This window comes from Macaca mulatta, chromosome 9, assembly GCF_049350105.2.
Source record: "Macaca mulatta isolate MMU2019108-1 chromosome 9, T2T-MMU8v2.0, whole genome shotgun sequence".
NCBI classification, from domain to species: Eukaryota; Metazoa; Chordata; class Mammalia; order Primates; family Cercopithecidae; genus Macaca; species Macaca mulatta.
In genome coordinates, this window is record NC_133414.1 from 83,842,023 (window position 1) to 83,864,510 (window position 22,488).

Consider the following 22,488-nt stretch of genomic DNA (forward strand, 5'->3'; position numbering starts at 1 on the left):
GCGAGATCTTCACTCACTGCAAGCTCCATCTCTCAGGTTCACGCCATTCTCCTGCCTCAACCTCCTTAGTAGCTGGGACTACAGGCACCCACCACTGTGCCCGGCTAATTTTTGTATTTTTAGTAGAGACGGGGTTTCACCGTGTTAGCCAGGATGGTCTCGATCTCCTGACCTCGTGATCCGCCCGTCTCGGCCTCCCAGAGTGCTGGGATTACAGCAAAACTCTGAATTTTAAAGATGGAAATAGATGTGAATGGGGTGAGTGTGATTCCATAGATAAAATAATAATTTAGAATTCAAATTTTGAAGGCAGGATCAGCTAGTTGTAGATGAGCAACAGCAAATGGACTAGTCATGCTTAAGTAAAGTCATGACCTGGGAGTTAGATAAGCCAGTGCTACACAGAGTGCCCATAGCATGAGTGTCCAGAGTAAAGAGAGTCCGTATATTTTTGAACGTGGGTGTGATGTGAAGCAAATAGTGCTGGGGAGAAACAACTGCAGCTGAAGTTACCAAGATGGTTAGAATGTGGAACCCCATCTAAGAGACAGATCACATTGTCTTCATCTGAACTATTTTAGGCTGGAAATAGAGAAGCAAAAACGGGATTTGGAAAAGGAGTGCTTTTAGTTGCAAGTAACAAATCTTATTATTAATGACTTAAATCATAACAAGAAGTCCAGATTATGGTTATTACGAAGTTTAATAATGTCATTAAATCTGGATTATTTAACATTTCCCTCTATCATCATTTGTTTCTTACTGTTATGTGTTTCCTCATAATTTCAATATGGATACAGCAGCTCTAAATTGCATGTTTTTACACAATCACTTAAGAAGTAAGAGACTGAGCATTCTCTTTATATGACTTGCAAAAAAGACTCTGTGCCAGAACCACTCTAGCAGATTTCCTCCTACCAAGTTGGTCGGGACTGGGTCACATGAACCACCTTTAGACCCATCAGTTGTAAAAGGTCAGGTTTGGTTTAATTGCCTGAATAAAATCAGGGTATCATTATCAAGGAAAAATGGGCAAATAGTGTCTGCCACAGAACATATTGTGGAAGATACACAAAAATGAAATTGAATACTTATTAAATGTGTAAGACAGGTTATTAAAAATAATTTGGACCCTGAATCTTGGATCTTAGACGATGGCCATTTCTTTTACACTGGTGTTATGAGGAAGATCTTAAAGGCAATTAATCTGTTTAGTCTTAATCTCTAGTTCCTAGAGAAGACAATCTTGAAATGTTTCCTTTTTGTTTTTCTGCTATGATGCACATTCACATACAGAACACATTTCTTATGAGTAGGCCCATTTCACTGAACACTGTATTAATAAGGTGAACTTCTAAGCTTGATTCCTAGGAAACTAGCTTTAGCCCTTCCCCTTTCTTTCTTACTCCAGGAAGTATATCAGAATGCAAGTGAGTAAAAGGGCATAATTAGAGGGATAACCTTGAAGCCACTCCAATTTGTGAGAAAACAGTAAATCATTTTCTAATTTCAATATTTGAACTATTATTATTACTATCAAATTATGCCTCTTGTGACACATGTCGCAAATAATTGAAGTGCATCAATGTGTCTGGACCCCTAGGTTAAAAGCTTTGTTCTAGAGGACAATGCTCTTCTTTCTTTGTCACTATTGTGCTATTATCATTACATTGTTGTATTTTTTTTTTAATCTATGGATATTTGAATTGAACAGTGAGATTTAAAAGAGAAGAGAAAACCCAGGGCATCTAAAGTGGAAAGCACATATATACATGCACCATTCAGTCTATTACTAGGCATATAACATTCAAAAATTGGGGTCAGTTAATATGAGGATTGCTCAGAAATTCAAGCAGTTTTTAATCACAAAAGTCAATCTTTCCCTTGAAATGGTGCAATTAAGATGCGGTAGAATAAGCGAGCAATCACATTTGGCATACGTTTCTGGAGGACAAGAGAAGCTGGGGAGTGCCATTCAGAAAAACCTAGTGGAGACATTAAAGTTCAATGAGCAAGGATTTTTTAAAAATTTTAAAAAGACTCCTAAACTAGAGAGGAAGAATATCTTAGTGCAAAGTATTCAGAGGTAGAATAAGAAGAGTGTGTTGGGAGACCTTAGCCAGAACAAAACAATCCCAATTAAGAGATCTTTTCACTAAGCTACAAAATATTTCCTTTTCTCAAGAAAGTAGCAGCATAAGATGGTTGAGAAAATGAGGGCTTCGGAGTTACGGCAATTTGGAATTAATCCCAACTTTGCCTCTTACTGTCTATGTCACCTTGGGCAAGGCACTGAAATTATCTGAGTCATAGTTCTTAGATACTTTATCTAATATGTGCAAAAATAATACCTACATCACAAGGCTGTTACTAGGATTATAGATAATATTGCAAAGCATATGGTCTTGACACAGGTTTACAAAATGGGAGCCATTATTACAAATTCATCTTTGTGCATTCTTTCAGTTTTTGCCATTACAATTGATAAAGGAGTGTTATTGTTGTTTTCAAACCTTTGGCAATCATAGTAATGACAACGAAACAGGGTATATACATCCCATTCCGCTATATCATTAATCTGGATCCTCACGTTCTGTCCTTCTGACAACCCTATAAGGTAGATGTCATTGGTTTTCCATTTAACAGAGGAGAAAACAGACTCAGAGAAAGAATTTGTTTGAATTTATGTAGTTTACCTCCAGACTCCCTATTCTTAACCCCTCAGCTCTACTTCCTTCCTCCATTCAGCTTACACACACCCTTTCACCTACATGGTCACCCGCATAACCCTGAGGACTTTAATCTTTGAAGTTACACAAAGACCAACATCACAGTGATTAAAAACCACACATGGCTTCATGCTTCTCCTGGTTGCCGAATTCCAGTGCCTGGGGATTAGTTTAGATGCCTACTGCTTTCAGGGGATTGCTGCCAATAAAATTTCCTGTTTCCTAAGCAGCTGGGAAGCCAACAACCAGCTGCTCTGAAATGTGTTTGAACCTCGTCCTCTCAGCGAGGAGACAGCTGTGCTGATCTATAGAAAGACTCTGGAAGATTGTTTTGTGTTTTATAAGACACTCTAGGCAGGAAGAGAGAGATTTCTGATTTGAAGAGAGACTAAATTCCGGAACAGAACTCTTTAATATTTCCCGATCACGGATCCTTCTCCAACCTTTGATATTCACTTAGGTACAGAGTGTGTGAGTCTCAAATAAATAGAAAACAGTCACTTTAATTGTTTTCCTCAGGATGTATTTTTTATACCTGACAGATTCTATGCCTCACGTCTGAGATAACAACCTTGTTGCTCCAGGCGTCTCTGGAATAATTTCCAAAGCACCGTTCTGTCTTGTTATCTGCTTCCCTTTACTTCCAGTGTGTTGATGAAGCAATAATGGTATCAGTTAATGCTGCTGCTGCTTAACCTATATTTAAACAATTGACATAGTACATATTGTAATATTTGTAAAGTCATGGCAGGCAAGACACCATGGCAGTGCCCACGTCTACCAGTTAAATGAGACTATGAGAAGGATATACATTTCAAAAGGACACAAGAGCCCTGAAAACTGGTTCCTTTATCATGGATTTTGTTGTTGCAATTGTCTAAAGCTAGTCTTCTTTTCAATATAGCTCTCACTTTATAGATAATTGTGAAAGTCAGCTATTAATTTAGTAATAGAGCCAATGACATAGTTTACAGGGTCAAGTTAAACCATGGTTGAATCTTAAAGCCCCTGAAAAAGCTGGGTCATGAAGGAAATTTTCAACATGTGGCAAAACTTCAGCTGTATTTCAAAAAAATAGAGAAGCTGATATTTTATTTAAAAATCAGAAAACCATATTCTGTATATAAACATGTACAGTGTATATACTTATGTATATAAGTATTAATTTAAAATTAATCTATTCATCCCCTTGCTCTTGCAGCCTCTATTTTCCCAACAAAACACTGGAATTTGTAAAGAGAGGAATAAGCATGTTTGACAGCATCTTAAGGATCAAGAATATGTAAAAGGGCTGAGAGCTAAACCCCATCCCTCTATCATAATTTTTTTCTAGAGGTAGAGGTAGAGAAGATGACGTTTATACAAAATGTTGATTTTGTATAAACATTTCTTTGAATGAGAGTACAAATGTGTGAACTTTATTTTTTAAGCTTACTCAATATTATAATCACAGAAATTAAAATATTAAGTACTATGAGATTTTAAGAATCAAATCACGACCTACTAAAAATGAGGGGATATGCATGCTCAGGCTAAAAATCCATTTTGCTAGTCATGGTTACTTTTACTCTCAAAACATTTTCCTAGTCAAGATGTTTTGACTACTTACTGATTTTCAGCTAGAGTTAACCAGTGGGAGACAATTGACAGATGCTGACAAGCAATCATTTATTTGTGTTAGTTTATCTACTTGGCATGGGTTCATCTTCTCCATTTCCTTCAGCACCAGGATGGTAACAACTTAGGCTGATGGTGAGGTGAGGGTTGCTTCACATTTGGCTTCTTAGTTTTTCCATTGCCCATATAATTAATTTCTTGTGTTAAATTCCATGTTTGAAGCACCTAGAGTAGTTTCTGGTTTTTTTACTGAGCTCTGACTGATACACTCACCAAAAGGATTGTGATTAGTCGAGCTGACCTCACACTATTTCAAAAAGTGTGTGAAGTGTGTGTACATACTCATGTGTGTGTAAGTACAGGTGTGTGCACATGCACATGCACACAAATGTGTTGTGGATAATGGGAAGAGTCATAGTACCTGCCCCTTCACCTCTAATTGTCAAGAAATGTTCTTGTGCTGTTTCTGGATTTTCAACCGTGGGTAGAATTTGTCCTAAGCTTTATTCCACCAAAATCCCCAAATTTGGTGTCATATTATTTTCCAGTTCACCTTATAAACTTATAAAAGCTATTGCTTTGGCCAGGCACGGTGGCTCACACCTGTAATCCTAACATTTTGGGAGGCCAAGGCAGGCAGATCACAAGGTCAGGAGTTTGAGACCAGCCTGACCAATATGGTGAAATCTTGTCCCTACTAAAAGTACAAAAATTAGCAGGGTGTGGTGGCGGGCACCTGTAGTCCCAGGTACTAGGCAGGCTGAGGCAGAAGAATGGCGTGAACTCGGGAAGTGGAGTTTGCACTGAGCCAAGATTGCACCACTGCACTCCAGCCTAGGTGACAGAGGGAGACTCCATCTCCAAAAAAAGAAAAAGTGCCGTAGCTTCATTTATGTGCATGTGTATGTGTATATACAAATCTAAGATTAGCTGTGATCACATTAAATCTCAATAACCAATGCTGAAATGTATTTGTATTGTAATTATGCGGAAAGGAAACTGAGGCCCAGATATGCTAATAGATTTCTCCCCAGGCTTTGTATTTAGAATGTGGCAGAGTTGGGATTCAAATATACGTTGTCGACTATAAAACTGATATTTTATTCTTGGGCCAATAAGACATATTTCTCAAGAAGTTAAAGTTTTTAAGAGAAATATTAATCTAAATGTGAGAATTTGGGACTTTGGGACTTTCTGACAAGCATAACTTCCAACAGATTTGTATTCTGAGTTCTAAACAGAAATAATGAGAAACATTATTTGATCAAGGGTTTTTGTGCCATGTCTAGAGGCCAGAAACCTCCTGGATGGAGTGAGGGCATGAAATGTCTGGAAAACATTAACAGTTTGTGCAGAATACAAGAGAATAATTTAATTCATGTCTGCCTTTGAGAGTATTTTGCATGTGGTTTCTGTACTTAATAATTCTACAATTTATATAAGTAATATTTCCAGTAACTAATTCATATGCCAGATATCTCCTATAGACTGTGTCAAGTAATAAAAGGGTAAAAAAGAACATTGTCTCTGCCTACATGGATCATATTGCCTTCTTATGAATCTAATGTTAAATGAAGTATAGATTTCTATAAGAACATAAAAGAGGATCCAATCTAGTCTTAGTATCGTGGAACTCTTCCCTGAGAAAGTGATGTTAGCATCATAGTATGATGCTGGTATAAAGATAGACACAGAAATGAAGCAGAAATAGAGACAAACATATATGTTCAATTTAATTTTGACAGCAATTCCAAGATCATTTAAAAAGAAAAGAAAATCATTTTGACTAAATGGTGCTTGAATGATATCTGTATACGAAAAAAATGTACTGCACATTACTCTGTATACAAAAATTAATACAAAGTAATCATAATCATAAACATAAATCTCCAACTTCAAATATCTGGAAGAAAGCATAAAAGAAAATCTGTTTAACATTGTAGTAGCCATTTTTTGCTAGGACAAAAAAATATTAGCCATAGAAGAATAAAAACAGTGATGTTTCTCTTTATACTCGTCAAAATCTCTAAAATGTAAAAAGAATCAAAATATCAAAATACCAAGTGTGACTGAGGATGTAGAATAACTATAATGCTCATACAAAATGGCAAAATAACTTTGGTCAACAGTTTGTTAATTCCTTATGAAGTTAGACACATATTTAACAACAGAACATAGTTTTACTTCTAGTTATTTACCCAAGAGAAATAAAAACATACTATACAAAATAGTTGTACAATAATGCCATAACAACTTTATTTGTTATAGCAAAAGAAATAAACTGAATGCCAGTCACAAAGATAATGAATTAACAAATTGCAGTATATGTATAAAATGTAATACTTCTCAGCAATAAATAAAAGAGACTACTGGTACATGCAGCAACATATGTGAAGCTTACAGATGTAATGCCATGTGAAACATCACACAAAAAATTACATACCATAGAATTCCATTTATATACAACTATAGAAAATATACATCTAATCTGTAGTGCTCTATAGCAGATCTGTGGATGTCTGATATCTGGGGTGGGGAGGATCTTGACTGTTAATAGGCTTAAGGAAACCAGCTGACATAAATAGAACACTGATGTAACAATACTAAAGTTCACATTCCTTTCTAGTGTACCTAAAGCATACGATATTTGACTATATGTCATAAACAAAGCATCCACAAATATAAAATGTTTTAAATCATTCAGAGTTTATTCTTTAATCACTGTAGTATTTTATGTTAGAAATCAGTAGTAAAAGGAAGACTAGTAAGTCCTCATTTACTTGAAAAATTTTTAAAAACTCATTTAATACGTGAGTTAACTAAAAAAATCAATGATAGCATATTGAAATCATTCTCCCTGAGTTATGAGTATGATTCAAAAATACCTTGTATCCTCACTTGTATACTGGCATTTCTGTCTAGTGGAATAATACAGAACAAAAAGAAAAAATAAATGAAAAATAGAAAATACAGCTATCATTATTCATAGATGGTATGCTTTCATACATAGAAAATCTGAAAGACTATAGAAAAATATCTAAGGATTAGTAAAAATTGAATTGAGCAATGTCTGTATGTGCAACTCAAAGCTATAACCATAGGAGAATATGCTGAGCTTCATTAGTAATTAATAAGATGCCAATTAAACCTCAATATAATAGCTCTACATACTTGCAATAATGCCTAATGTGAAAAATATAGGGAAAAAAGTATAGATGAAGATGTGTAAAAATTGGAAGACTCAAGCCTGTAATCCCAGCACTTTGGGAGGCCGCGGCAGGCGGATCACCTGAGGTCAGGACTTCAAGACCAGCCTGACCAACATGGAGAAACCCCGTCTCTAGTAAAAATACAAAATTAGCCAGGTGTGATGGTGCATGCCTGTAATCCCAGCTACTTGGGAGGCTGAGGTAGGAGAATCGCTTGAACCCAGGAGACAGAGGTTGCAGTGAGCCGAGATTGAACCATTGCACTCCAGCCTGGGCAACAAGAGCAAAACTCTGTCTCAAAAAAAAAAAAAAAAAAAAAAAAAAAAAAAAAAAAAAAAAAACCATTGGAACACTCATATATTGTTACTAGAAATATAAATTTACAGAAGCACTTTGGAAATCACTGGAATTATCCAATAAAACTGAATACACGCATTTTCATAACTCCACAATGGCATTCTCAGGTACATACTTGATAAAATTGTATGTATTTGTTCACCAAAAGACACATACTAGAACATTCATAAGTTCCTATTTATTTTTTATTTATATATTTTAAGTAGCTCCAAACTACCTAAAAGCCTATTAATAGTCAAATGGATAAACTGTGATATTTATAAGTAATTAAGTATTCAAGAATGAGAATTAATTGATCTGATAAATGTGATTTGACTGAAAGAAAACAGTTATACAGAGTTACCAATTGAATAATTTCACATATATGTTATATATTTAACATATATGTAATCTATTATATATTATATAATACATCTAGCATACATTACATATTAATATATAAAATGTCTGATTATATAGCCTATCACATATTAATATATATGTGTCATTTTATATATGTGTATATACATACATATATATGAAGGGGAAGCATTTATATGAAAGGAATCAGATTGCTTAAGAAATGATAAGTGAGGAAAAATAGTTTTAGGGATAGTAGATAACCTTTTAATAAGTCTGGCTATGTTTTAAGATACGGTCTTATAAACATTTAAATACTACAGTGAAAAAGTCAGTAGAAAGGAATACAATAAAGATATATTAGAAGAAGAGCCGAGTGCGGTGGCTTATGCCTGTAATCCCAGCAGTTTGAGAGGCCAAGGGGGGCAGATGACCTGAGGTCAGGAGTTGGGGACCGGCCTAGCTAATATGGTAAAAACCCATCTCTACTCAAAACACAAAAATTAGCCAGGCATGGTGGCATGCACCTGTAATCCCAGCTCCTTGGGGAGCTGAGGCATGAGAATCGCTTGAACCCAGGAGCAGAGTTTGCAGGGAGCTGAGATCACGCCACTGCACTCCAGCCTGGGCAACAGAGCAAGACCCCATCTCAAAAAAACAAAAAAGATATATTAGAAGAAAGAAATGGTTAAATGTGCAAAGTCCGCAAGAAGGTAGGGAGGAAGAGAACCAGATAATTTTCATTTTAATAGAAATGGGTAAGAATGAAAGATAGAGGTTGGGGGCAGTTTCATTTTTACTGTTTCGATTTTATTGTTGTTGTTTGTTTGCTTATTTAATATTTGTTGTGGCCGGGCGCGGTGGCTCACGCCTGGAATCCCAGCACTTTAGGAGGCCAAGGCAGGCGGATCACAAAGTCAGGAGATCGAGACCACGGTGAAACCCCGTCTCTACTAAAAATACAAAAAATTAGCCGGGCGCAGTGGCGGGCGCCTGTAGTCCCAGCTACTCAGGAAGCTGAGGCAGGAGAATGGCGTGAACCCGGGAGGCGGAGCTTGCAGTGAGCCGAGATCGCGCCACTGCACTCCAGCCTGGGCGATAGAGCGAGACTCCGTCTCAAAAAAAAAAAAAAAAAAAAAAAAAAATTGTTGTAAGTGAGGTAGTCTGCAGAACAAGTAGGAATATGAGGGGCTAAAGGTTTGATGAAAGTGGAAGTTTAGGCTAGTGTTTGGGTAGAATGGATACAAGAATTAGCTAAAAACACACAGATGCATTATCTGTTAGTTTCAGGTTGGTGGCCATTAATTTACCTAGAAACCAATTTGCTCAATGAGGGTGATGTGGTTTGGCTTTGGGTCCCTACCCAAATCTCACCTTGAATTGTAATAATCCCCATGTGTCATGGGAGGGACTCAGTGGGAGGTAATGGAATCATGGGGGCGGGTTTTTCCCATGATGTTCTCATGATGGTAATAAGTCTTAACAAGATCTGATGGTTTTAAAATGGGGCAGTTCCTCTGCACACTCCCTTGCCTGCCACCATGTAAGACATGACTTTGTTCCTCCTTGCCTTGATTACCATGTAAGACATGATTGTGAGGCCTCCCTAGCCATATGGAACTGTGATTCAATTAAACCTTTTTCCTTTATAAATTACCCAGTCTCAGGTATGTCTTTACTAGCAGCATGAGAACAAACTAATACAAGGGGATTCTCTAAAAATGGTAGACAGTCACCTTTGGCTCAGTGTTAGGGAAATGGATAATTCTGTTCTGCAAGACATCTGTAGTAGAGAGAAAAGTGAGCTAAGAAATATTAAATATTGCCAAATATTATCAAAATGGTAGAATAATCAAGATTGAAAGAGTTGAAAATTATAGGTATGTGAAAACATCTGTGGTCTGGAAGCTCTGCATGGGTTGTAAAACTAATGTCATTTGGCCTTTTAGCTTCACACAGCCTAGTTGTTCCTTGCTTCTGGTCTTGAAAGACCTAAGTGTAGGATCAAGGATGGAGGCTGATGCTTTGTTACTTTTAGCTCACAGATCCTGAAGAATAATCAAGATGTAAGGTTTAACATTATTGCACAGCCCGCTATGGAGAGGGCAGATCTCAGTGTCCTGACTGATGGTGCTGAGAAGAGGAAGCTAAAGTTGAAACACTGATGTTGAGAGAACAATGCCATACCTAACCCACTCTTGCTGACTCTACATGGGAAAGAATATACTAATTTTTCTGAATCTGTTTATTTAGGACTGTAATATTTTAGAAAATTGATTCTTCAGCTAAGCATTTGCCTTAAGTCAACATGGTTGAAGTATAGCTAAATATTATGATTATTACCAATGTATATATTTTTATGATAGGTCATTTTAAAAAAAAGTAAAAGGCATTCTGAGTAGCCACCTGAATTGGCATTGTTTGTGATTATTTCTTTTTAAGGGGATATAAAATGTTTCTGGCCTAGAGTATCTCCTTTAGAAAAAAATTATCTTTAGGAAAAAAAGCATCTTAAAGATGCTTTTTGACAGGACAAGATTATAATTGAATAAATGTCATATTTCCTTTTATCTCTGGCCCTTTCTGTAGTGTTACATTTACTTTTCTTTTACTTATTTCATGCATTGATTTATCCTCTTTCAACTTAAGTTGTTGTCTTTTGTTGTCACATTCTAATGGAACATTGACAAAGGACAAATCTCTGTGCCAATTATATCAGTGGCCCATTGGAATGATTATTCATATCCAAAAAATGAACTACCTTCTCAATTTAATTAGAAGCTTGACAATTTCAATTTGGAGATGCAACTCCACTTTGCCTGGATTTAACAAAGCTCCTTATCTGATTTGCCTATGAAACCACCCTGGCTGTTTAGCATTTTTGAACACATCTGAAAAGGGAGAATGCTCTCAATGCTGACCATTCTTTTTAAAAATCTGTTCAGAAACAAAAGAATGTATTAAGCCAGTATTGGGATAAAATTAGCTCTTAAAAGAGACATTCAGAGTAGATCATAAAAACATTGAATAATTTAATGCATTTTGGTTAAAGTAAATGTATTTAAGCATTTACTGTGGTGTAAAACTACTACCATTAGATCAATCTTGAGGTGCAAATGGCACCTATAAGTTAGAAAGACTACAAAAATCCTTTTTTTTTTTTTTTTTTTTTTGAGACGGAGTCTCACTCTGTCACCCAGGCTGGAGTGCAGTGGCCGGATCTCAGCTCACTGCAAGCTCCGCCTCCCGGGTTCACGCCATTCTCCTGCCTCAGCCTCCCGAGTAGCTGGGACTATAGGCGCCCGCCGCCTCGCCCGGCTAGTTTTTTGTATTTTTTAGTAGAGACGGGGTTTCACCAGGTTAGCCAGATGGTCTCGATCTCCTGACCTCGTGATCCGCCCGTCTCGGCCTCCCAAAGTGCTGGGATTACAGGCTTGAGCCACCGCGCCCGGCCAAGACTACAAATATTCTTAAGTCTTTTTATAGTTTATGCTGTCAGTTGTAATCTGCCATTACACATACATATGCTCTTTGACACTGCCTTTGCTAACTTCATTTCCAAATAGTTTAACTCAGTATTTTTGATATGGTTAGGCTTTGTGTCCTCACCCAAATCTCATCTTCAATTGTAATCCCCAAGTGTGAAGGAGCGAACTGTAATTCCCCAAATATTGAGGGAGGGAGGTGGCTGGATCATGGAGGCACTTTCCCCCATGCTGTTCTTGTGATAGTGAGTTCTCACGAGATCGATGTTTTTATAAGGCAGTTTTCCCTGCTCTTGTTTGCTGTCTCTCTCCTGCTGCAATGTAAGATGTGCCTGCTTCCCCTTCTGCCATGATTATAATTTTCCTGAGGCCTCCCTCCCAGACATGCAGAACTGTGAGTCAATTAAACCTCTTTCCTTTATAAATAACCCAGTCTTGGGTAGTATCTTTATGGTAGTGTGAAAACGAACAAATGCAACTTTAAAAATAACTACGTTGGAAAGAAACTCCGGAGTCCTAGGATCAAATCCTGTTATTTATTGCAAAACCAAGCAAACAAATTGACTTAATTTTATTAGAGAATAAGAGAAAAAAAAAAAAGTTTGGTTAATCAGGATTGTATTTATACTGGCACATTTAAAAGATTGAAAGATAAATGTTATGTACTTCCACGTCCTAGAACCTATAATGTGATTTATGGTTTTTCTTTGTCTTATTGATATGTTTACTGAGACCCAGATTTTAAAATTTAAAAATCTTTTCTTGAGAAATAGTCTTAATCTAAATGTCTTTAAATGCTTTAGGGCCTATAAGGTGACTGAGTATTTCTATTTGCTCTTCCAAAAAAATGCAACTTGGAAATTAGTTTATAAATTTTCAAACCACAATCCTAACAAAATGCCGTGGCAAATAAAATACTCTCATTGCTCCTGGTAGCAATATGCATTACAAAAATAAGAGCAAGCTTCTTAAAAGCAGAGTTGTTGGGTAGTCAACTTTAAAATTTTAGACACTCTATTAATGTTAGTATAATTGATTTAACTATCTGATATCGAAAAATAATCACATATTGGAAGTAGCATATTCTTGGAGGCAGGGTTATGCAATGAGAAAAAACACAAGGTAGAACCAGACTTACTTGGTTCAAATTCCAGCCCTCCTATTTAATATCTGTGTTACTTTGAGCCAGTCACCAGAACTTCCAGTTCCTTTGTTTCTTCCTCTATAAAATGAAGATAATAATAGTACTTATCTCATAGAGTTGCTATGAGTTAATTTATGTCAACTGCATACTACAGCATATAATAGATATTAGCAATTATTTTAAGCTCTTCTTACACTTGGAACCAAACTCTAGACATTTGTCTTTCAAAAATTGCTTTTGTGCAGGGCCAACATCCACCAGGGGTCTTTGAATTCAGGTAAACCTTGAGACTCATAAGATCATAGGCTACATTTGGTACCAATTTACCAAAAAGATTACTGGACAGAACATATATCTTTCTCAGCAGCATCAGGCTTTTCTCTCAGCAGGAGTCTCAGAAGAAGCAGTTGGCATGGCAGTTCACACTGCCAATGTGATTGGGAAGCTGCTTTCCCAGGTGACAGACCAGGTGCAAGAAAGTGAGATCTACACCAGTGGAAGCGAGGTTCACATAGGCTTAGAATCCTCATGCAAGGCATTTGTCTGGTAACGGTCTTGAATCCAAACTATAGGGAGTTAGAGACTAGTGAGCTAGAGTAGAAAGCATTCTAGTGTTTTGACACAATCTCTGTGAGAAACTTCCAAAAGCAAAAGAAGGAATATGTACCATGTCTTTTTTAATATTCCTTTTAGCTATCACTAATTACAATAGGATTTTGGCAAGGGTTTGCTAGCAGACATTCCAAATTGACACAGTTGTCAAGGATTTATAGGCATTTAGTGTTTTTGTGAAAAGATCCAGATGTTCTATATAAACTGCTTACATGGACGAAATGTTGACATTTTATGAGGAAACAGAAAATGTATTTTATTGTTGCTAAACCCCACCTTTTTGTAGTAAATGACTATTGACATGTTTTCAAAAACAAGCCCTTTATCTGTAAACATTTGTAGAATTGGTCCAATTTGTACCATTATTATAAACTGAAACCTATATAATACCACAAAGCACAGAAGAGACACTATAATAAAGCAACTAAGATTTATATAGGAAAACATTTAACAGGATTCTATTTAAATTGGCATTATTTGGGTTGTTTGCAAAATACATTGCATAATTAGCATAAGAGTTAATTGAACATAATCATTTATCCACCTAGATAACAAAAAAATGAGGCAGAACTTATTGATTTATGTTTGGGCATATACAATATTGAGTAGCATATTGTGACATTAATAGACTATCAAGTTCTGTTATTTTTATTTTTATTTTATTTTATTTTTTTGATGCAGGGTCTCACTCTGTCACCCAGGCTGGGGTGCAGTGGCGTGATCTCGGCTCACTGCAACCTTTGCCTCTGGGTTCAAGTGATCCTCCCTCCTTAGCCTCTCGAGTAGCTGAGGCAACAGGCACATGCCACCACGCCCATGTCTGGCAATTATTATTATTATTTTTTTTTTTGTAATTTTGGTAGAGACAGGATTTCTCCATGTTGCCCAGGCTAGTCTCAAACTCCTGAGCTCAAGTGACTCCCCTGCCTCTGCCTCCCTAAGTGCTAGAATTACAGGCGTGAGCCACCACACCCAGCCCAGGCTCGGTTGTTTTGAATCCATACCAGTGTTATGAGAATAAGTACAAGATGTCTGCCTCAGAAGAATGGCTATCTTCCTATTTATCATGGCAAATGGTAGACATCAAATTAATATAGGGAAGAGGTCTTTAATTTAGGACACAATTCTCTTTGAAAGTTATTTAAAATATTGTCCTTCTTCTGAAAGGGAAGCTCTTTATATGTGACAGTATGCAGATATTTAAACATAACTCCAGGAGGTCCGAGGGACTTAGATGACATTACTGTTCCTAATTGATACCTTGGTCAAAAACACTTCATCTAGATCAGAGAGGAGTGTTACCAGATGTTAGGAAAAAAATATCTCCTCTATGGTAAACGTTTCAAGTTATATTTCACTGAAAGAATTTTCAGTTAATAAAAGTGATTTGTAATAGTAAAAGAGTTTAAGGATCTGAGTTTTATAGTCGGTTGTTTTGCTCCACCAGGCCTTTAGAACAAACATTCTTGTCTTGTACAGGTACATTTGGGAAGTTCAGAAAATTTTATTCAAATAAATTGAACACAGACCTAAAAGTAGTGCATTACCTTATGCAAATTTGCCTTTGTTTTTACAGAGAGGATCCTATTGAATTTTTCCCTTAAAGGATTTTTCATGAAAGTAGACCTGGATGAAACGATGTTTAATAATTTTTTGCAGGCATTAAGTTGTGCATCGTTACTACAAGTAGGCCTGAGACACTGCTTGGGCCTTGAATACAATTTTCTACCATTAGCTAGGCTTGACTTTGCCCATTGCTTGTGTAGCCTGTGATTTAACTGGTAGCTGGTAGGTGCATCGTAATGCACATAGTTCTTAGACCTCAAAGATCTTCATACAGTGTTCTACAAGAGTTCCTCATGAAATAACTATATTCTTTCAGTAACTGTCCTATCCGTCTGCAAAACTAGAGGGATAATTTGTCTGGTGGTTTTCCTGAGTCAGGTGGGGAAGATTTTACTATAACCATTTAGGATTTTAAAAATCAAAGGATTTGGGAGAGGCCAGAATAAAAGATCACAATAACACAGGCAGGGATTTGTTGATTCAGTGAGGAAAGAAGACAAGCCAGTTTTCACACTTTGAGGCATAAATGGAATGTCAACAACCTCCCTGCACTGCTGGTTGATAGATGATACCACTTACGTGAAAAAAAATCAAAAGGTGATAAAATAAATACAGTGTATAAGACAAAATTCAGAGTTAAAAGGAAGAAAGAATAATGCAAGTTTTAGGTGAAACCAAAGTTATTGGTGAAATCCTGAATGACAGGAGGTCCTTGGGACCTGCTTCCATGAATGACTTTGTGATGGTGCAGAACCCTTGGGACAAACCCAATATTTTCATGTTTGAGCAGTGGCATAACCAAGGATTCTCAACAGTACTCCTATTATCTCCCCATTTAGAAAAACTGGCTTATTTCTGTGATGGGATTGGAAACCCCTTATAATAATTAGCCCATCAACTGGAGTCCAGGAGGTTTTTGTTAACTATTAAAAGACAGATTTTAACTTGCAATCTGTCTGTGAAATAATTTAATAACAAATGTGGTATTCTCTTCAAAGACTAGTATTTTTTTAAGTTGTATACAGATTCGGAAGCTCCAAATGTCCTCCAAAATACATTTGAGTGCTTCATGAAATCCTTTTTCATGTTTGTAAAACATTTGTCATTCCTACCACATGCACAGATTTTACATTTCTGGCTTCAAAAAGTAAAAAGACTTAAAGATGTGTAGTTGCCAAGTATTATTGCCTTTCACATTACATATTTTTTGCTGTTACCTTTTCAAGGATTTCAGGCTTGGCATATAATAGAGCTAATTAAATTCCTTTCCCAGGAAGCAGCCGGCTAGACCACTGCTCCAGGCACATAACCTCAGCTTTCTCCTTTCCTCTGCTCATTTATTCGGTATGTGAGAAGAGACTCCTCGAACAGCAAAGGCAGACGACTCAGGCTAGGCAGCTGCTGATGGATTTTAGTAACTACAGAGTGAGTGTGTGAGTCTCAATCCTGACAGCACGCATTACAGAGGGGTGAGAGTGGAGGCACATCTTCCTGTATGAGTTGGCGGTGGATGACAATCTGCCAAACTAAAATAATGGAAGAGACATTGGTTGTATAAAAAGGAATCAGCTGGCTGGGCGCGGTGGTTCATGTCTGTTATCTCAGCTCTTTGGGAGGCTGAGGCGGGTGGATCACCTGAGGTCAGGAGTTCGAGATCTGCCTGGCTAACATGATGAAACCCCATCTCTACTAAAAATACAAAAATTAGCCAGGCGTGGTGGTGGGCGCCTGCAATCCCAGCTACTCAGGAGGCTGAGGCAGGAGAATTGCTGGAGCCTGGGAGGCAGAGGTTACAGTGAGCCAAGATCACGCCATTGCACTCCAACCGGGGTGACAACAGGGAGACTCTGTCTCAAAAAAAAAAAAAAAAAAAAAAATTCAGCTTAGCTTAGTTATAAGGTATTTTGTAAGATTCTGGGAATACCATTTCATTTTTCCTTGAGATTGCTTGTGTACCCAAACCAGAAAATATAACAAAAACAGAATCATGTGGAAAAATGTTTTTTTAATCTCATTAATGCATCTTTACCATTAAGCAATTTTGTCAGTCTTCATAGCAAAAAAAGAAAATAATATTTAATAAAAATCAACTGTACTAGTTTATTTACACGTATTACTTTTCCTTTAATAGACATGCTTGCTTTTTTTTTTCTTTTTAATAGTGAAAGAACTAGGGCAAAAGTGGTTAAATGATTTTTCCTACTTGCCAAATGACAGACCTGAAATTTAAACTCAACTTCATTTGATTATAGAGCCCCAATTTTATTTTAAAATACTATAGGATAAAATAAGAGTTCTGTGTTAAAAAAAGAGACCCTTTTAGGTGCAATTATTTGGGAAATAGTCAAGAAAGAGACTAGTATATATGCATGTCTTTACCTACATGTATGTATGATATTTATCTTAAACTATTCCCTGAGGAGAATTTTCAATTGTTTTCATATAAAATTATTTATAGGTTTTATTGCAGATAATCCTGTCTTACAGAAAGAGCTCAGGATTATCTCCTGGAAATAGAAAGATCCATTACAAAGAAAAGAGTGACCATCTGGCCTTGTGATATTATGTGGATTGGGGCCCTGCAGAATTTACATGATGTCACTGAAAGCCAAGAGAAAGAAATTAATCTCTCTATGATATCATCTTAGAAGATAGACTGTGAATCAATTGATGTATCAGATAAATAGATAACTGATCAAAAATGGATGTACTGATTGAGGTAGATAACTATACATAGTTGTATAAAATGATTAACTCATTCATTTCTGAGGTAAAAGCAAAGTGGTGTTCTTTGGCTTCAATAACATTAAATCTCTTAAATTCTTAATTGCATTCTGGAATAATAGCTCTTTTTTCTTTTCTTTTCTTTTTTTTCCCTACAGTTGGACAGTGTCACCTCCCTGATCCAAGCAGCCAAAAATTTAATGAATGCTGTAGTGCAAACAGTGAAAATGTCTTACATTGCCTCAACCAAGATCATCCGAATCCAGAGTCCTGCTGGGCCCCGGCACCCAGTTGTGATGTGGAGAATGAAGGCTCCTGCAAAAAAACCCTTAATTAAAAGAGAGAAGCCAGAGGAAACGTGTGCAGCTGTCAGACGAGGCTCAGCAAAGAAAAAAATCCATCCAGTTCAAGTCATGAGTGAATTTAGAGGAAGACAAATCTACTGAAACCACTATTCTACCTATAGTGCCTATATGACAAAATCCTGGCTAACCACACTGCTTTATTTTACACTTAAGAAGTTCTGTAATTTCACTAAGTTTTGGTGTTTAACTCACAAATAACATAAAATATTGGGCGCCAAATCAACATAAGCAATATATATTTGGGATCATGTCATTGTCATTTCTATATGGTCAGCACCTAATAGTTAATGAATATTTGCTTGTTCAATGAATGGAATTATCACGTGTCATTCAGTCTTTCCCATCATAGAGATTATCTACTATTTGTTAACAAATAAACACAGGAGATGCAAGAGAGTCCTGTTTATCCATAATACTTCAAGTGCACTTATCATCCTTATCTTTAAGTAAAACACTAACATGAGCTCCTGACTTGGTTTTTTAATAGAAACAAAAGACTTTTATAAAATATTTTCCCATTTAATCTCCATGCTTTCTTTACCTGATCTAACCTGGCAGAAATGTATGATTCCTGCCATAGCTAAAAAACAACCTTGTAATCTCTAGATAGCTGTACTCATTGTCAACTTATTAGGCTAACATCCATTATAAACTAATCAAATTTGAATAGTCAGTCTACTTGCTGAATTTTGAAGGTCAACCTTGGTTATTAATGAAATGTTTTCTTAACATTATAAAGGTTACAATGAGTTCTGATGCCACATATGCACCTTTTGGGTTTCCAATGTGTTAGAAAATTCTGTACTTTTGAGTGTTAGGCCTATCTGAATACATATGTGAAAGAAGAGTTACCACCCACTGGGGAAATGAGACACAAACTATATCCCAAAGTGAGTTATATTAATAACAACAGAAGTGTAAGTTCTGTATGACCCTATTCTTACAAACATAAAAATACATTTTTATCAGCTTGCAATGGTAATTAAAAGGAAAATGCCAGTTTGAAAAACCTTTTGGCATTGAGTAAAATATAACTTCATGAATTGTAACATTGAACTATGAAGCAAAGTTAATGGCAATGTAGCTGGAGTTATTTTAATAACGTTATTTTAAATAAAAGTCACTGGGGTCACTTTATAACTCCAGTCACTGTGTTCATTCCTAGTTGAGTTCATAAGGAACTTCATAATAGTCTTAGAGTCTAGCATACCTCTCTGTCTCATTCCCCCTCTCTTTTTCTCTCCCCTGACGACCTGCCTTTCTCTGTCTTTCACAAAATATCCTTAACAGAAACTCTTTGTAGGCCATAAGTATTGTTTTCACTTTCTCTCATTCATAGAGTTCTGATTCACAGACTTTAAAAAACATTTTCTATTCTATATTATCATAATAGTATTGCATTGTAACTTTTTACTTGTAAAACATTGCCATTGATGAGAGTTGTCTCAACAACAATGTAACCTTAGATTGATGAGAAAAAAATTTACACGTACAATACCAGTTGGTATTAGGAGAACCGGTTTGGGTAAAAGGATGCATAAAACATATGAAAGCCTAAAGATTGACAGTATGATATGTGTGGAATCTTAAGCATAATGGTGTGGGGGAAAAAAGGATCTATTTAATAGGTCATTATTAATTATGCAGGAAATGTTAAATTTCTTGTGATGAATTATTTCAATCTTCCCAGTAGCTGGGTTGCCTGAGCTCAGTGTAAAACTTCCTAGGAGGTGAAGGCAATAAACTCCTCCCTGTTTTGCACCATAGACTGGGCTACAATAGTTCTTCTGAACAGAATGCACTGCCCAGAAGAAAAGGCAGTGAAGAAGGGAATTAGGGAATTTAGATGACTCTGTTTTTCAGAATTATCTAGGTGACTGAGGCAAATAGAGAATAAGAAAATCTCTATTTTATTGAAATGCTGCCATCATTTTCTGCTCTAAGTGTAGATGTTGCAAGAGTGACATCTGTGGTACATCGTTATTCCAGATAGAAGTATAAATTTATAATTTAGTGGAGAGAGCAATTTTCTTTTAATCACCAAACTACCAGCTGTATAGAAAAATTTTTTGAAATCACCAAACTACCAGCTGTATATCTTAGCTCCTAAAGCCACATTTGCAAGAATCATAAGCATCTCATTTAGAAAATCTAATGTCCACTTGACCTAACGTCATCTTTCCACGTGTTGGAGTTTAGAACATGCAGTATTGGACACCACAAGAACAGAAATAACTTGAAATTATACAATTACCAAGTAACCTCCATCTCTTTGTTAAAAATGACTTTTTACCCAAAGTGAGATGTTAACAAGTTCTCCTCTTTAACCCAGGCAAATTTTCAGCTTAACTCAAAGCAAACTATAATTAAACAAAACAGTAAAATTTTTAACTCAATGAATATCCTAGGAGTTAATCTGCTGTAATAATCAATGGTGACATAAAAACAAGATGCATAGAGCAAAAAAAGGCATCTGTCTACCTGAGTGAATTCCTGTAGTAGACCGCAGTTCAAGATTTAGTTTGATTCAAACCTGCCAGTAAAACAAATGCTTATATACAAGAAAAACTAGCAGTGAGATACAAATAAATCTCTCTATTATGTAGTTAAATTAATCAGCATGACACATCTATGTTTAGGTATTTCTTCTGCAGAGGAATGCCAGAAATTTCTTAATGAGAGTGATAATTTGGTGATCCACCTAAGTACCTTTTGATGTCTTGTCACAGAGATTAGTGCTTCCTCTGATCATATATTTGCTTGATCCTGCTAATAAGAACTCACCTTTCTCTTTTAATGAAATCGATTTGTGTTAATTTACATAGGGAAAAGCATTCCTTGAGAGGGAGGAGAGGGTGTTTACCACCCGCAGGAGAAGTTCCATCCCTGGTTACCCACCAGTATCCCTGCCAAATGTTAGACTGGAATTAGAATGAAAATTTTTTAAAAAATTATGAAATAATAATCCACTAAAGGGTTTTCTCCTAATTAGAGAAATTTGAAGATTTTCATCAAATATAAAAAGTGAAAAATAGAAATTGTTCCCTTTAATTTATGACAAATTAAAATTATTGGAGTAAAATGTTTCTTTCTAAGTAAATTTCTGGATAGTTCTTGATTGAGTCAAGAAAAAACTCAAACACTAAATTTCTCAGCTAATTTGTTCATTGTTCCTTTCTGTTTATTTATTATTTATTATATGAGTGCAAACTACAAATGTATTAGAAAAGACAATACAGTCTTCACATTCACAAGTGTGCCTTCTGGCCTTCGAAATCTTTTAACATCAGATCAATGGAACATATTTGTTCCCCATAAAAATCTCTTATGTACGGGGAATAAGGGCCTCCACAGCTACACAGAGACACCCATTCTTGCAGTCTGGCATTCTTGACACCTTTAGCTTCAAAGGCAGTTGGTTTTCAATTTCAAGCTAAAATAGTGAATATACAATTAAGTACACAACTTGGGCCTTCAGACCAAATAATTAATGCTCCTCAAATTAAATAATGAGTGGCTGAAAAGCCTAATGTGTAACAACAGAGGAAGTGACTTCAATGGCTTCCTAAACCTTCTCTTTGAAGGTGTTCTTCTCATCTCACCCACTTCTGGGCTAGGTATCCTGTTAATTGCTAACAATTTCCTACCAAAATAGTGTAGTCGGGACTGCCCATCACAGCCAATTACTCCAACTAATGCCCTTTCCTCTTCTTCTGTGAACCAAAACTATCTCTCTCCTGTCTCTCATCTCTATCCCAAGTATAGATTGACTAATACATTTTACAGAGATTTAGTCAAAATTATGAATTTTAATTTCCAGCAACATTATTCCTTTAGTCTTTCTATTCTCCAAAACATTCTTAAATTTTGGTATCAAATGTTCATTTCTGTCCTAGAAATTGTGGTTCCCATAGCTACAGATTTCTGCATAGTGGCAGAATGAGTGGAATAAGATCTGAGAGTTTTCCTGATGATATCCACCATTCTCTTGTGAACTCATTGCAGAATAGACAGCCTCTTTCAGTTTCATTGTAAATAGTTCTTTAGACTGGCAAAGCAGGCACCAGAATCTGAATTTGAATGAAATCTGTACTTTCTTTTGTGGGCCTATTTTTTGCCAAGACAGCCTGCCTATTGTATATTTAGGAATCAAGTATTCCTTTTTTCTGTTTGTAAAGTCAGAAATATTTCAGTTAAAAAGAACATAATTTTATATTATTTTAAGAATTCTTTTTAAGGAAAGTAGGAAAATTTCTGCCACCTGAAATGTTACTGTTTTTGTTTATATGAAAATTCCATTTCTTTCTTTATGACTCTTTTCCCATATCATTATGATATGTT

The 22,488-nt window shown here is 36.1% G+C and overlaps 1 protein-coding gene across 4 annotated transcripts in view; it reads left to right on the forward strand.

The window, feature by feature from the left end:
- CTNNA3 (catenin alpha 3) overlaps nt 1-19,284 on the forward strand; it is a 1,846,283-nt gene extending 1,826,999 nt beyond the window's left edge. For all 4 annotated transcript variants that reach the window (XM_077946706.1, XM_077946707.1, XM_028827066.2 and 1 more), the window contains one exon: nt 17,941-19,284. In XM_077946706.1, the coding sequence (XP_077802832.1) occupies nt 17,941-18,228 (288 nt within the window). In that variant the 3' untranslated portion in view covers nt 18,229-19,284. The remainder of the gene's footprint in view (nt 1-17,940) is intronic.
- Nucleotides 19,285-22,488: the final 3,204 nt, after the last annotated feature.